Consider the following 14,008-nt stretch of genomic DNA (forward strand, 5'->3'; position numbering starts at 1 on the left):
CTGCATCCCGAAGTTTCTCACGAGTTGGCATCATGGCCGCCGAGCCACTGTCGGCCACTGTGTTATGTAATGATCAAAATTTCTTTCAGACCCTTGGGCCAAATCGTCGTCGGATAAATTCCGAGACCTGGTGAACCGGCGAGACACCAAAATCAAAGTCAGTTATATTAACTGGGCCGATCAATATATATGCGTGTTTCTGGCAGACGTCACCAACCCAAACAAGGTCGCCTATATCAACGAGGTTTTGGTAAAAAATGGAGACGCCGTATGGGAGGAGGAGGTAAATAACGATAAGGTTTATACTGTAGGTAGTGCGAAAGTTAGCTTGCTAAAATGGAGGGTAGCGATGGCGAAGAGAAATATTTCAAGGACAACGATCTAAAAATAAGTGTTAATCTGTGTCTACTCCTATTAAAGGAATTTATTTTTTTGTTTTTTTTTTTTTTTTTTTTTTTTTGTGTAATAATATTATTTAAATAAAGTTTCTACGTTGAACGTGACTCACAGGTTTTATTTAAGGACAAATCAGGCGCAAGACCAATTCAAGAAATAGTCGTAATATCGAAGAATATTAATTAACGACAGTTGACTTCAACTGCCATTGTTCCACAGCTTTTGATAATACTTTATCCATTGAATAATAAGACTCGTAACGGAAATGACGTCACTGAGGCACCTTTTTGTCAGTTTTGTTTGAAATTTCTCCTGACTACTTTTTTATTATTTTTTGTTTATATTTTTATGCAAAGTGTATAAATCTGGAAGGGATTGTGTGATTATTATAAATATTTATTTGTGCAGCTTGTGATCATTCTTAGAATGGTATAGTCTGTCCAACGAGAGGTTCCATGACAGTGACAGTTCTGTCTGTCTATTTAATTCAGAGCATATATACTATATAGGATGAGTCTTAAAAAAGTGCAAATATTTTTTTTCTATGTCTATAACGCCTATAAGTTTTTTCGCCAAAAAAAAATTAAAAGTTTGGAATTTTTTGAAAAAAAATGTTGAATTTTTTTTAGTTAAAAAACTTAATTTTTTGATAATACGGCAACATAGGTTGTAGATTAAATTTACAAGAAAAAAAAAAACAAAAGATCCGGTGGTTCTGAAAATTTAAGTAATTTTTTTTATATTTTGAAAGTATCATAACTCGGTTATTTTGGACTTATTTGAAAAACGTTAGAGAGGAATTATATTTCTTTTATCGAGATCTACTAATATTTGCACTTATTTAAGACTCGCCTTGTTTATACAGGGTGTCCCAGAAATAAGTGCAGATATTTTAAGGGGCTGTAGATCTGGCCAAAAGAAACATCTTTAACCATTTTTTAAATAAATTGAAAATAACCGAGTTATTTAACTTTGAAAATTTAAAAAAATAATGGCAACATTTTGAGAACCGCTGGCTATAATCGGCTATTAAGATGTTCTCACGAGGTTTTTCAGCTTATTTGACGCCTCAAGTGAATAAACAAGTGGCACTAAAATGTTTTTTAAAATTTCCAGGGAAATGTCAAGAAAAATAAACAATTTTTTTCGCAAAAAAAACTCATAGGCGTGTTTTTGGTGCCGAAATATACTACCAGTTAAAATACTGCACTTATTTCTGGGACACCCTGTATAAAAACCGCTTCTAAACTGCATTCTGTGAAGCCGAGCCGGTGAAATGCATTTTCTGTCGTTTTTTTTTTGGATATCATCTGTGGACAGACTATAACATGAAAAGTAATGGAACAAATTTTCACTATTAAAAAAATTGTATCTGTATTTTTTAATCAATTATTTGTTAACCCACAAATATTATTGCGTTTGCGCTACTTCATGTTTTAACTCGTTAAAAAATAAGAACGCCACTGCTAAATCGGAATTCAAGGTAGCCATATTAAAACGCCTTTCAGATTTCGGTGATTTTGTTGATATAGTCTATCCTTACTCTTTTTATTCAATGGTTTGAAGCAAGATGGAAAATGTCATTTGAAACGTTAACTTTCAGTATGAATTTTCTGCCGAATCGGACGTTGTTTTTTATGATTTTTCTTTCTTTCAGGCTAAGGCGCCGCCTCCAATGTTACCAAATTTACAGTGCAAAGTTCAAAAATTGCATTTGTTTCCGACATTTCTTGAATTGGAATATGGCCTTGCCCCCAATGCCGCGGAAATCTACTCTTTGGAAGACTTACTTGTACCCATTCAGTTTTGTATACCGCTGTATTTTGAGTCTGCTCCAGAGGTAACTATTTCCTTTAGTAGTGGGAACTATCGAATGAAAATGCTATCGAAACATTCGATAGTTGCAATTCATTTGAATAATTCGATAGCTAGTAAGAAAACATTTGTCGAACACTATTCGAATAAAAATTATCGAATAGATCTGCCTTGAAATATTGTATTCTAGTAATTCGGCAGCAAAAACCATTCATTTATAAAATTCATTTATTCGTCAGAATCGATTATAATAAAATATAATCTGGATTTTAGTTGTCGCCCGGCGACGTAGGTTTCTTTCCTAGAAACCCGATAGCGGACGGTAGCAATGGTATGAAAGAAGCCGGCATCTTCGATTTTTTGCGGAGTGGTATAAAGATAAGGACACATTATTTTTTTAATTGAGGTGCTAGTATTTACACAGAAAAGACATTATGAAGGGCGCTGTTACCATATATTGGTATTAGTTGGTATTAGCAAAGAATATTATTCTTGTTAGGGATAGTATGTCTATATATTTTGCATTTTTTTATTAATATTCTGTTGTTACACTGCAATAATTTTTATTTTGGATGTAGGAACATTATTTTTAATGTTTTTAAGCAAAGACTGGTTAAATAAATAGTAGTAACAGTAATAATTTGTTATACCTTTTTTATTTTCTAAGCATGCAGTGTAATGGAAGGAAAATATAAATAAAAAATTAGAAATCAAAATTATTTATATTACTTTTTATTACTTTATATTACTATTTAAAAATAATATTTACTTTTACTGGCATTTACTTTAAAAAATAAATGAAATATTTCTTCGCAAAAAACTACATGTAAGAGAATTAGCATAAACAAAATACAAATATCGTTAACTTTTTTTTTAAATTGGCACGTGTAAAACTTTCAATTTAATTTTCTCACCCCAAAATTTGAGTTTGATAACCATTTACTTAACCACATTACTTAAATATGATTATCAAGTTCAACTAATTCATATTATTATATCACATCTGAACATCTAAAATACAAATTTGTATTTTTAAAATGAATTGTAAGTTCATCTCATCTCTCTTAAAAATTGCTACTTCTCCCATTAAAAAAATAGACTATATACCTTATAAAATTAAATAATTGAAAGATCGGGCTACGGAAAATCACACAAATTTTCGGAAAAATTTCGAGTACCTGCACACGGCACACAATCGTCAATTAAAAAAAAACTACTATTTAGTATTTTAAATATTTTAATAAACGCAAAAATAGCACAGTATTTACAAGGCGAAGTTATAAAAATTTGGAAGAACTAATAATGCACCGACGCACACAAAAATCAAACGAATACTAAATTTCATTTATCCAAAGCATTCGATAGTCGTGGCTCAACGATAACCATTTAGTCGCACGGCGAGGTTGTCACATATGCTTTAGTATACAATGAATGAACGATTTTATTCAAATTAAACCATTCGATAGTTGGAATCATTCATTCAGTAACCGATAATTCGATAGTCTAATTCATTCGATAGTTCCCATCGCTAATTTCCTTAGGATAAAGTTTGTCCAACGAACCGGGAATGATTTTGATTTTTTAATTTGCTTGTGAATTAAGATCACAGACACAACTGTCACTGTCAGGGATTCTCTCGTTGGGCAGACTATTTCCGAGATTAGAATGCATTCGACAGGGACCTCGTAAACTTTATACGAGGTGTGCCGAAAAGTTTGCAATAAACGGGATTGTTTTATTATTGAGTTTAAAAAAAAGTATGCATAACAAAAATATAACACTTCATACCTGTAATATGCATGTTTAATCAGGAGTCGTTCAAGATAATGCTTAAAGGTAAGTTGGGATGTTCAAACAGATAAATAAAATAAACCAATGACAGAGAGATAAAGAGAATACATGATTTTGACAAACGAGATCCAAAAAATGGCGGATAAATCATCTACTTTTGATCTACTAAAATGACAGAAGACTCTGATGTCATATACAGGATGTTTCAAAAAACGTGCCATCTCTCGTGGGGAGATTCCTTACGTAAAAATAAAATTTATTTTGCATATCAACATAAGTCCGATTCTACTATGTTTCGTAGCTACAGGGTGTTAAGTCTTAATAATCTTTTGATTTATTATAATTTTCTTCCAAGTACTTTTAGTACTAAGAGCTACATATTTTAATGCTAAAAAAGTGTCGATAAATTCATCAGGGACGTGCACATGGGTTATCACTGGAATATTTTTCAAAAAAAAAGTGTGCCACTGGCTTTTTTCTTTTGATATCAAAATTGTATAGGCCGTTTAATGCCAGTTAAAAGTAATAATCTCTTGATATTTTGTCGAATTCGGCCTCCTTGATGAGATAAACGCAATTTTATTAATCACAATAAAGTTAATATAAAAAAATTAAAATTAATAAATTATTTTGCCTAATTTATTTAATTTATTATTAAATATTAGTACTATTAGTCCAACCTATAGCAATTTCAAAAGGTTTAGTTTGGTTATGGCTATTAGACTTGGATCAAGGCAAATTAATAAAATTGCGTTCATCTCATCAAGGAAGCCGAAATCAACAAAATATCAATAGACAACTTTTAATCGGCATTAAACTGCTTACACTATTTTGCTAACAAGAGAAAAGTCAGTGGCGTACATGCTTTTTTTTAAATATTCAGTGATAACCCATATGCGTGTCCTGGTGAATATGTCGTCAATTTTTAGTAACTGTTACCTCAAAATTTTATTTGAAAAGTTGTAAATATTTGGGAAGAAAATTATAATAAATTGAAAAAATATTAAGACTAATTCCCTGTGGCCACGAAACAAATCAGAATCGGATCTATTATATTTTATATCATATTTATTGTAATTTTCTGTTTGAACACACGACTTGTTAAGTGAGGACACTGTCTAAGTTCACTGGCTTGATGACGCGCCTCGTAGGGCTGGCATCACTGACTCTACGTCACGTTATTTGAAGGTAGACGAAGCCGCCTTTAAACATGTGGAAACTTGCTTCATCGATACGGTGAAATACCACAGAAAATAAACCTTCTTGTGACTAAGTTACTTCTGTCGTCTCTAAGTCTGACCCTCCTGTAAACTTTCTTTGACATTTTCGCGACTAAAACAAGAACTATAATGAATTTTCTATGGATTTAAATTTACTGGATGTTAGTGGAGAAGTCTGCAAGGAGCCAACTATAGACATTGCTCAGATTACTGAGAGGTGAGTATATGTTCTCATCACTGAATAAAAGGACCAAGGAAGGAGTTTTATTATGGTTGCCTTTAAATTCGGTTTATCTAAAAGGACCATGACTCTGTGTTTTATCTGTGCTGACTTGATCTGTCAGAACCATGACTCCTGAGCATTTTATTTTTGATTCGCATCAACACATGCCTTGGTTAACTTGCCACCTACAATTTGCAAATTTTTCATTACTTTTGATGTTACTTTAATATGACGGGGTGGTTTTGGTGACTATTGTAGTACCTAACCGTATGATCGAAAAAAATGGCGTTCAGTTGGTTTGGAAGAGAGGCTATATGTATTTAGAGACGTATAAAAACACGATTTCGTCTTTTAATCCGCCATAAGTCTAAATATTGGTGCCTGACTCTCTCTCTATACCTATATATACTCGTGATCCGATTCAATTTACGACTCTTTTTACGGCTCATCGTTCAAATTTTATGGATCCATACTGGCCACGATTCAATCTGAACAGAACAGTATTGTTAGCAATGAATCAATTCTTGACGACTCTTTTGAACGAACGATCGCATTAGTGACTTTTTTACGGCTCATCGATCAAATTTTATGGATCGGTGCAGGGCACGATTCAATTGAACGAGTCGTATTGTAAACAATGAATCAATGCTCATGACTCTTTGAACGAACGAGCCGTAAAAACAAACGATCGCATTGTGATCCGATTCAATTCTAAAAAATAAATTGATGGAGATTTTTCAGAACACTGGTTCGCCCTCTATATTATATACAGTATGTCCCCGAGGAAAAACTTCTTTTTATTAACTTCTTGAGAAAAATGGGGGCTAAATAATTTAAAGATTGTATTGATCAGAAATATGTTGGTCAAACTAGAAGATCAACATTAACTAGATTTAAAGAACATATGGCTCAGATAAGATATGGTAGACTAAAGATTATTGTATAAATAATAATAATTTAAAATTAATTAAACAAATCTCAAATTACAGGCAATTAGATGCATATGAGAGCGTCAAAATTATTCCTTCTAGTTTTCTGTTCCTATTGGTCTAGTTTCAGTAATTAATTGTTACGCTCCGTTGGTTTTGACTCACTTGGCTAGTTTTGCCACGCCTAGTCGGTGCCAACTGTTAACGGTAATTTGTAGATATTAGTTTAGTTTTAATCATCTGCTGATGATGCTAACATGGTTAGAGAAGGCGAGTCCAGTACAAAGGTTTTCCCTTAAATGAGACGGAAATTTTAGAAACTATAAAAGGGATTAAGCGTTTTAGAACAATCAAAAACTTTTATGAAGAATTTATTTTTCTGAAAAAGTTTAATAAAAAAGGTTTTTTGTAAAGACGATTCAGGGGCACACTGTAGAATGAATGAACTTAATATTTAATTTTTTAGTGTTCCCAATCGGTCAGTAACCCTTTACCAGATTTGGATTGGTCAGATTTTAGTGGGTATATTCCTAAAGATATATTTGTGCTTGGTAATGAAATACCAAAAGAATTTCTGCCCAAAGAATCTCAAGAGGGTGACGAATTAGATGTTGTAGTGGTTGAGGTCTATGACCCGTCAAAATTTTGGATTTATTTTGGTATGTTTAGTGATGTCAGTTTGTAATATCCTGTAGGTGTTAATTAAAAATTCGTTTTAGGTACATCCGATCAAAAAACTCCATTAGACATTCTCATGGATGATATTCAAGATTTCTATAATGATGAAGACAATCAAAAAACTTATGGGGTTCCACCAGGATTAATACAGGTATTTTTATCAACAATTTTTTTTTCTTATAAAATTATTTTTACTTAAGATTAAAAATATTAAAAGGTTCAGCACGCCACGTAAAAAACTGCTTTTTACGCGTAATTAACGTTTTTTTACGCGTATAAGACTATTTGTTACACGTAAAAAACTATTTGTTACACGTGAATTTTTTTTTTTCATGTAAAAATATATTTTTTTTAATTTATTACTTTTTCAACATTTCAAACTACACTTTTTCAAATATGCGCACATTTTTTTTACATAGAATTATATTATATTAATAATAATAAGTATTAATACATTTTAGGAGGGTCTCTATTGTGTCCAAATTATTTATGGAGAATATCACCGAGCCAAAATTATTAAAGTGTTACCGAATACCAAGGACCTAGTTAAAGTATGTAAAAAATTATAAAATTTATGATGTAGTCGTTGTAACTTGGTCTATTTTAAGGTGTTTTTATTGACTATGGCACAGTCACGTAAAGATTCCTACCAGGGAATGTGTTTTTGCATACTCAGTTTACGCTGTTGCCAGCTCAAGCGGTGCGTTGCCGATTGGCAAATATTGCCCCACACGTACAAAGTAAGTTATTGTTTAGTATAAATATATTTTTTAATAATTTTAACTATGTTAAACTTTATCAATAATACTCAATTTCAAAAGTTATTTTCTAAAATAATTTATATTTATTAGTAATCGGTAGTTTTATATTTTTTCTAAAAAACTTTGATTAGAATTATTATTTGACTAGTTATAATAATATTTAATAAGACTAGATTAATTTAATTTAAAATAGATCAGAGATTTTTTTGTATATTCTACTACCAGAAAACCAAAATTATATGATAACACACTTTTACACGACTTTGAAGAAAAATATAGTGTATCTATTACAATACTTAATAGAACTACTACAATTAGAAGAAAAACCAAAAAGAAAAAAGATACCCAAATACCTTCACCTACTACTCAACTACAAAATAAGCGAATATGATCTCTTATAAAAACTCTACATAACAACTTACTATTCTACACTGAACAAATTATCAAGTTTACTAATTAATCAAACAAAAGAAAAAATAACTTATTAAATTATCCCTTCACCTATTGCTTAACTTCAAAATTAACTATAAAATACTACACTTCTACACTAAACATATAATTAAACTAAATAAATTAATCTACTTTACACTACAACTACAAAGAAATAAGAATGTTTTTTTTAAAACTAGAAGAAACAAGAACTTCGATACGTGCGACCAGGATAGGATAATAGGTCAAGGGACAAAAGAATATAAAATACTTTAAAATGATTATTTTATTTAATACTTTAAAATTATGTGCATTCAGAAAGAAAAAATACCTCGAAAATTATCTAAACAAACATTTTTATTTCTTATCAGTGAGAAACATCGGCCTCGTTGCAGAATTTGTCGGGCATTTACAATGGTCAGATTGTATAATTACCAGCTTTTTATAGCATATCTAATAGACAAAAGTATCTGGTCGATTAGTAACCAATTGGCACAGTCAGAAAATTATCGATGTCGCTTCAAAATTCAGAGTAACAAAAAATATTTTTCTGTAGTAAAATACAGAGAAAACCTTTGAATAAGAAGACTAAGGAAAGAGCATAATGCTATCCATGTATTCATGCATGGTGGGCGGAAAAAGCACTCTAGGGTCGGGATCCTTGACAGTTCTGTTTGACGATTCGTTTGACACATTTGAATTTGATTTGAAATTTTATGGATTTGTCAGTCTTTACGGAGCTTACTTTATGTTATTTATTATTTATTCTACTACTGATAGTTGTATAAAGGTAGTAAATATAGATGGAAATTGTGGCAGAACTTAAATTAACAGTGACACTATCGCGATTTATCGAAAAACACTCTAAAATAGTTGGTTGTGTAGCGTGCGGTAGATCTCGGCAAAAATGTGTGAAATAATGGAACAACTTTTCGCTACTAAATGACTATACATATAATATACATACGTGTAGTAAACCGATCATTTATGAAATTCAATAAAATTAACTAATTATATATTTTTTCTTGCATTTTTGCTTTTATTTACTACTTGTCAAAGATTAGATGTCAAAGAATTTAGATACGTCAATTTGACTTACCTGCTTCAGTAGCGTATCGGATGTTTATAACTATTTTTATTAGAATTTTATATTTTTATAAGAATTTTAATAACTACCAACATTTATTCGCACCGTAAAATAAAACAACAAATTATTGACTCTACCCCACGTCTACCCTACATCATAGTTTTACATTTTTTAAATAAAATTAGAACGGCACTGATAAACCGGAATTTAAGTAGGCCATATTTGAGGCCCATCGCGGTGGACCTAAGATTTTTGATATGCTCCTTCCTTAGTCTTCTTATTCAAAGGAGAAAACGTCCTGCCATCTAGTAGGCTTAGTCCATAAACGTCTTAGATTGATCTACTTTAAAAATACATATATACAAGGGTAGTACAAAATCAACAAAATTATTGAGTCTACTCTATTTATATTGTTAGGCATTTAAATAATAGGCATTTAAATAATTCAAACATCCCTTATAAATTGGAATTCAAATCATGGATAATTTGGTGTTTTGGCTTAAAATTTCCCTTTTCTCTCTCAAGCAGGCATCTCGAAGTTTCTCACGAGTTGGCATCATGGCCGCCGAGCCACTGTCGGCCACTGTGTGTATTAAATTGCAAAATTTCTTTCAGACACCCCTTGGGCCAAATCGTCGTCAGATAAATTCCGAGACCTGGTGAACCGGCGGAACACCAAAATCAAAGTCAGTTATATTAACTGGGCCGATCAATATATATGCGTGTTTCTGGCAGACGTCACCAACCCAAACAAGGTCGCCTATATCAACGAGGTGTTGGTAAAAATGGAGACGCCGTATGGGAGGAGGAGGTAAATAACGATAAGGTTTATACTGTAGGTAGTGCGAAAGTTAGCTTGCTAAAATGGAGGGGTAGCGATGGCGAAGAAGAAATATTTCAAGGACAACGATCTAAAAATAAGTGTTAATCTGTGTCTACTCATTAAAAAATTTTATTTTTTATGTCTTAAGGATTACTAAATACGTTATATTGTATATAATATTTATTTAAATAAAGTTCTACTGTTGAACGTGACTCACAGGTTTTATTTAAGGACAAATCAGGCACAAAGACCAATTCAAGAAATAAGTCGTAATATCGAGAAAATTAATACTGACAGTTGACTTCAACTGCCATTGTTCCACAGCTTTTGATAATACTTTATCCATTGAATAATAAGACTCGTAACGGAAATGACGTCACTAGAGGCACCTTTTTGTCAGTTTTGTTTAAATTTCCCCTGACTACTTTTTATTATTTTTGTTTATATTTTTTATGCAAAGTGTATAAATCTGGAAGGGATTGTGTGATTATTATAAATATTTATTTGTGCAGCTTGTGATCGTTCTTAGAATGATATAGTCTGTCCAACGAGAGGTTCCATGACAGTGACAGTTGTGTCTGTCTATTTAATTCAGAGCATATATACTATATAGGATGAGTCTTAAAAAAGTGCAAATATTTTTTTTCTATGTCTATAACGCCTGTAAGTTTTTTCGCCAAAAAAAAATTAAAAATTTGGAATCTTTTGAAAAAAAATGTTGAATTTTTTTTAGTTAAAAAACTTAATTTTTTGATAATACGGCAACATAGGTTGTAGATTAAATTTACAAGAAAAAAAAACAAAAGATCTAGTGGTTCTGAAAATTTAAGTCATTTTTTTTTATATTTTGAAAGTATCATAACTCGGTTATTTTGGACTTATTTGAAAAACGGTAGAGAGGAATTATATTTCTTTTATCGAGATCTACCAGCCCTGAAAACTATTTGCACTTATTTAAGACTCGCCTTGATTATACAGGGTGTCCCAGAAATAAGTGCAGATATTTTAAGGGGCTGTAGATCTGGCCAAAAGAAACATCTTATAACCATTTTTAAAATAAATTGAAAATAACCGAGTTATTTAACTTTGAAAATTTAAAAAAATAATGGCAACATTTTGAGAACCTCTGGCTATAATCGGCTATTAAGATGTTCTCACGAGGTTTTTCAGCTTATTTGACGCCTCGAATGAATAAACAAGTGGCACTAAAGACGAAGTGAATAAACAAGTGGCACTAAAATGTTTTTTAAAATTTCCAGGGAAATGTCAAGAAAAATAAACAATTTTTTTCGCAAAAAAACCTCATAGGCGTGTTTTTGGTGCCCAAATATACTACCAGTTAAAATACTGCACTTATTTCTGGGACACCCTGTATAAAAACCACTTCTAAACTGCATTCTGTGAAGCCGAGCCGGTGAAATGCATTTTCTGTCGTTTTTTTTTTGGATATCATCTGTGGCAATCTTCCCTGACTCATTGGACAGACTATAGCATGAAAAGTAATGGAACAAATTTTCACTATTAAAAAAATTGTATCTGTATTTTTTAATCAATTATTTGTTAACCCACAAATATTGTTGCGTTTGCGCTACTTCATGTTTTAACTCGTTAAAAAATAAGAACGCCACTGCTAAATCGGAATTCAAGGTAGCCATATTAAAACGCCTTTCAGATTTCGGTGATTTTGTTGATATAGTCTATCCTTACTCTTTTGTTCAATGTCAAAGATGGAAAACGTCAATTTCGAAACGTTAATCTCAAAAATGAATTTTTCTGGCCGAATCGACGTTGCTTTTTATGATTTTTCTTTTCTTTTCAGGTAAGGCGCCGCCTCCAATGTTACCAAATTTACAGTGCAAAGTTCAAAAATTGCATTTGTTTCCGACATTTCTTGAATTGGAATATGGCCTTGCCCCCAATGCCGCGGAAATCTACTCTTTGGAAGACTTACTTGTACCCATTCAGTTTTGTATACCGCTGTATTTTGAGTCTGCTCCAGAGGTAACTATTTCTTTAGTAGTGGAACTATCGAATGAATACATCGAAACATTTGATAGTTGCAATTCATTTGAATAATTCGATAGCTAGTAAGAAAACATTCGGTCTAATTCATCAATTAAAAATACTTAATAGATCTGCTTTGAAATATTGTATTCTAGTAATTCGGCAGCAAAACCATTCATCATGTACCCATTTATTCGCCTGGGGATCGATTATGCACAGTATATTATCTGGATTTTAGTTGTCGCTCGGCATAGGTATAGTTTCTTTCTAAAACCCGATAGCGGACGCAGTGCAAAGTGGTGTGAAAGAAGCCAGCATCTTTGATTGTGAGTCAGATAAAGATAAGTATCATTATTTTTTTTTAATTGAGGTGCTAGTATTTATAAACAGAAAATACATTACGAACGGCGCTGTTGCCGTACATTCGTATTAGTTGGTATTAGCAAAGAATATTATTCTTTGGCATTAGTTAATTAGGGATAGTATGTCTACATATTTTGCATTTTTTTATTGGATATTCTGTTGTTACACTGCAAATGATTTTTTATTTCGGATGTAGAAAATTATTTAATGTTTTTAGGCAAAGATTGAAGTGAATAAATAGTAATAACATACAATTATATACCTTTTTTCATTTTCTAAGCAACGATACCATTTAGTCGCACGGCGAGGTTGTCACATATGTTTAGTATTGTTGAATGAATGAACATTTTATTCAAATAAAACTATTCGATAGTTGGAATCATTCATTCAAAAAACTGATAATTCGATAGTTCAATTCATTCGATAGTTCCTATCAAGCACTCTCTAGATAAAGTTTAGTCCAACGAAACCGAAATGATTTGATTTCTTAATTTGCTTAGAATTCATATTTACAGACACAACTGCCATTGTCAGGGATTCTCTCGTTGGGCAGACTTATTTCTGATTAGAATGGTTTGATAGGGACTCTAAAACTTGGCATTATAAAAAAGCCGAAAAGTTTGCAACAAACGATTTTTTGATTATTAGATAGATTTTCAATTGATTTTTTTTAATAACAAAAAATAAAATACTTCATTCCTTATGCATGTTTAATCAGGAGTCGTTCAAGATAATGCTTAAAGGTAAGTTGGGATGTTCAAACAGATAAATAAAATAAACTAAATGGCAGAGAGATAGAGAGAATACATGATTTTGACAAACGAGATCCAAAAAATGGCGGATAAATCATCTACTTTTGATCTACTAAAATGACAGAAGACTCACTGATGTCATATACAGGGTGTTTAAAAAAAAATACGCGCCATCTCTCGTGGGGGAGATTCCTTACGTAAAAAATTTATTTTGTGGTATATCAATAGTTCCGATTGTGCTATGTTTCGTAGCTATAGGTGTTAAAGTCTTAATAATCTTTTTATAATTTAATTAATTTAATTATTTTTTTTTTTTATATTTATTATAAATTTTCTCCAAGTACTCTTAGTGAATCGAATGAAATTTTGGTGCAAAGTTACTCAAAGCCAAGACATTTTATCGCTAAAAGTGTCACAATTCATCAGGGGACGCATATTATCACTGAATATTTTTTCAAAGTGTGCCACCTTCTTTCTTTGATATCGTAGTTCATAGTCGTCAATTCAGCAGTATTAATCTGAGAGCGAATGGGTGTTCTTGATGAGATAAAACGCAATTTTATTAATCACAATACAGTTAATATAAAACCGTTCAATTACAATTATTTTACTCTAATTTATTTAATTCATTACAAATATTACAATTATTAGTCCAACCTATAGTACCTCTGTGTTAGTTTAGGCTTGGTTAGCGCTTATCAGACTTGGATCAAGGCAAATTAATAAATTGTTCATTC

At 31.5% G+C, this 14,008-nt stretch overlaps 2 protein-coding genes across 2 annotated transcripts in view; both read left to right on the forward strand.

Annotated features, from left to right (window-relative positions):
* The window catches only part of LOC115891952, a 12,712-nt gene extending 7,453 nt beyond the window's left edge, over positions 1-5,259 (forward strand). The window contains exons 2-4 of the mRNA XM_030912565.1: positions 90-283; positions 2,054-2,236; positions 5,191-5,259. Of these exons, the coding sequence (XP_030768425.1) occupies positions 90-283; positions 2,054-2,236; positions 5,191-5,259 (446 nt within the window). The remainder of the gene's footprint in view (positions 1-89; positions 284-2,053; positions 2,237-5,190) is intronic.
* A 1,372-nt stretch (positions 5,260-6,631) lies between these two features.
* Positions 6,632-7,621, forward strand: LOC115891953. The gene is made up of 4 exons (XM_030912566.1): positions 6,632-6,661; positions 6,841-7,033; positions 7,094-7,203; positions 7,514-7,621. Exons 1-4 carry the CDS (start codon positions 6,632-6,634, stop codon positions 7,619-7,621), a joined length of 441 nt encoding a protein of 146 aa, XP_030768426.1.
* The last annotated feature ends 6,387 nt before the right edge of the window (positions 7,622-14,008 follow it).

Source organism: Sitophilus oryzae, unplaced genomic scaffold (genome assembly GCF_002938485.1).
Source record: "Sitophilus oryzae breed Bouriz unplaced genomic scaffold, Soryzae_2.0 scaffold_1216_pilon_pilon, whole genome shotgun sequence".
NCBI lineage: Eukaryota > Metazoa > Arthropoda > Insecta > Coleoptera > Curculionidae > Sitophilus > Sitophilus oryzae.

What these genes read in the sequence shown, in the direction of transcription:
- LOC115891953 (XM_030912566.1), top strand. Translation starts at nt 6,632, where the DNA reads ATGGTTAGAGAAGGCGAGTCCAGTACAAAG. An exon ending in AAAATTTTGGATTTATTTTG is followed by an intron (nt 7,034 to 7,093) that starts GTATGTTTAGTG and finishes AATTCGTTTTAG; the next exon opens with GTACATCCGATCAAAAAACT. An exon ending in TTCCACCAGGATTAATACAG is followed by an intron (nt 7,204 to 7,513) that starts GTATTTTTATCA and finishes AATACATTTTAG; the next exon opens with GAGGGTCTCTATTGTGTCCA.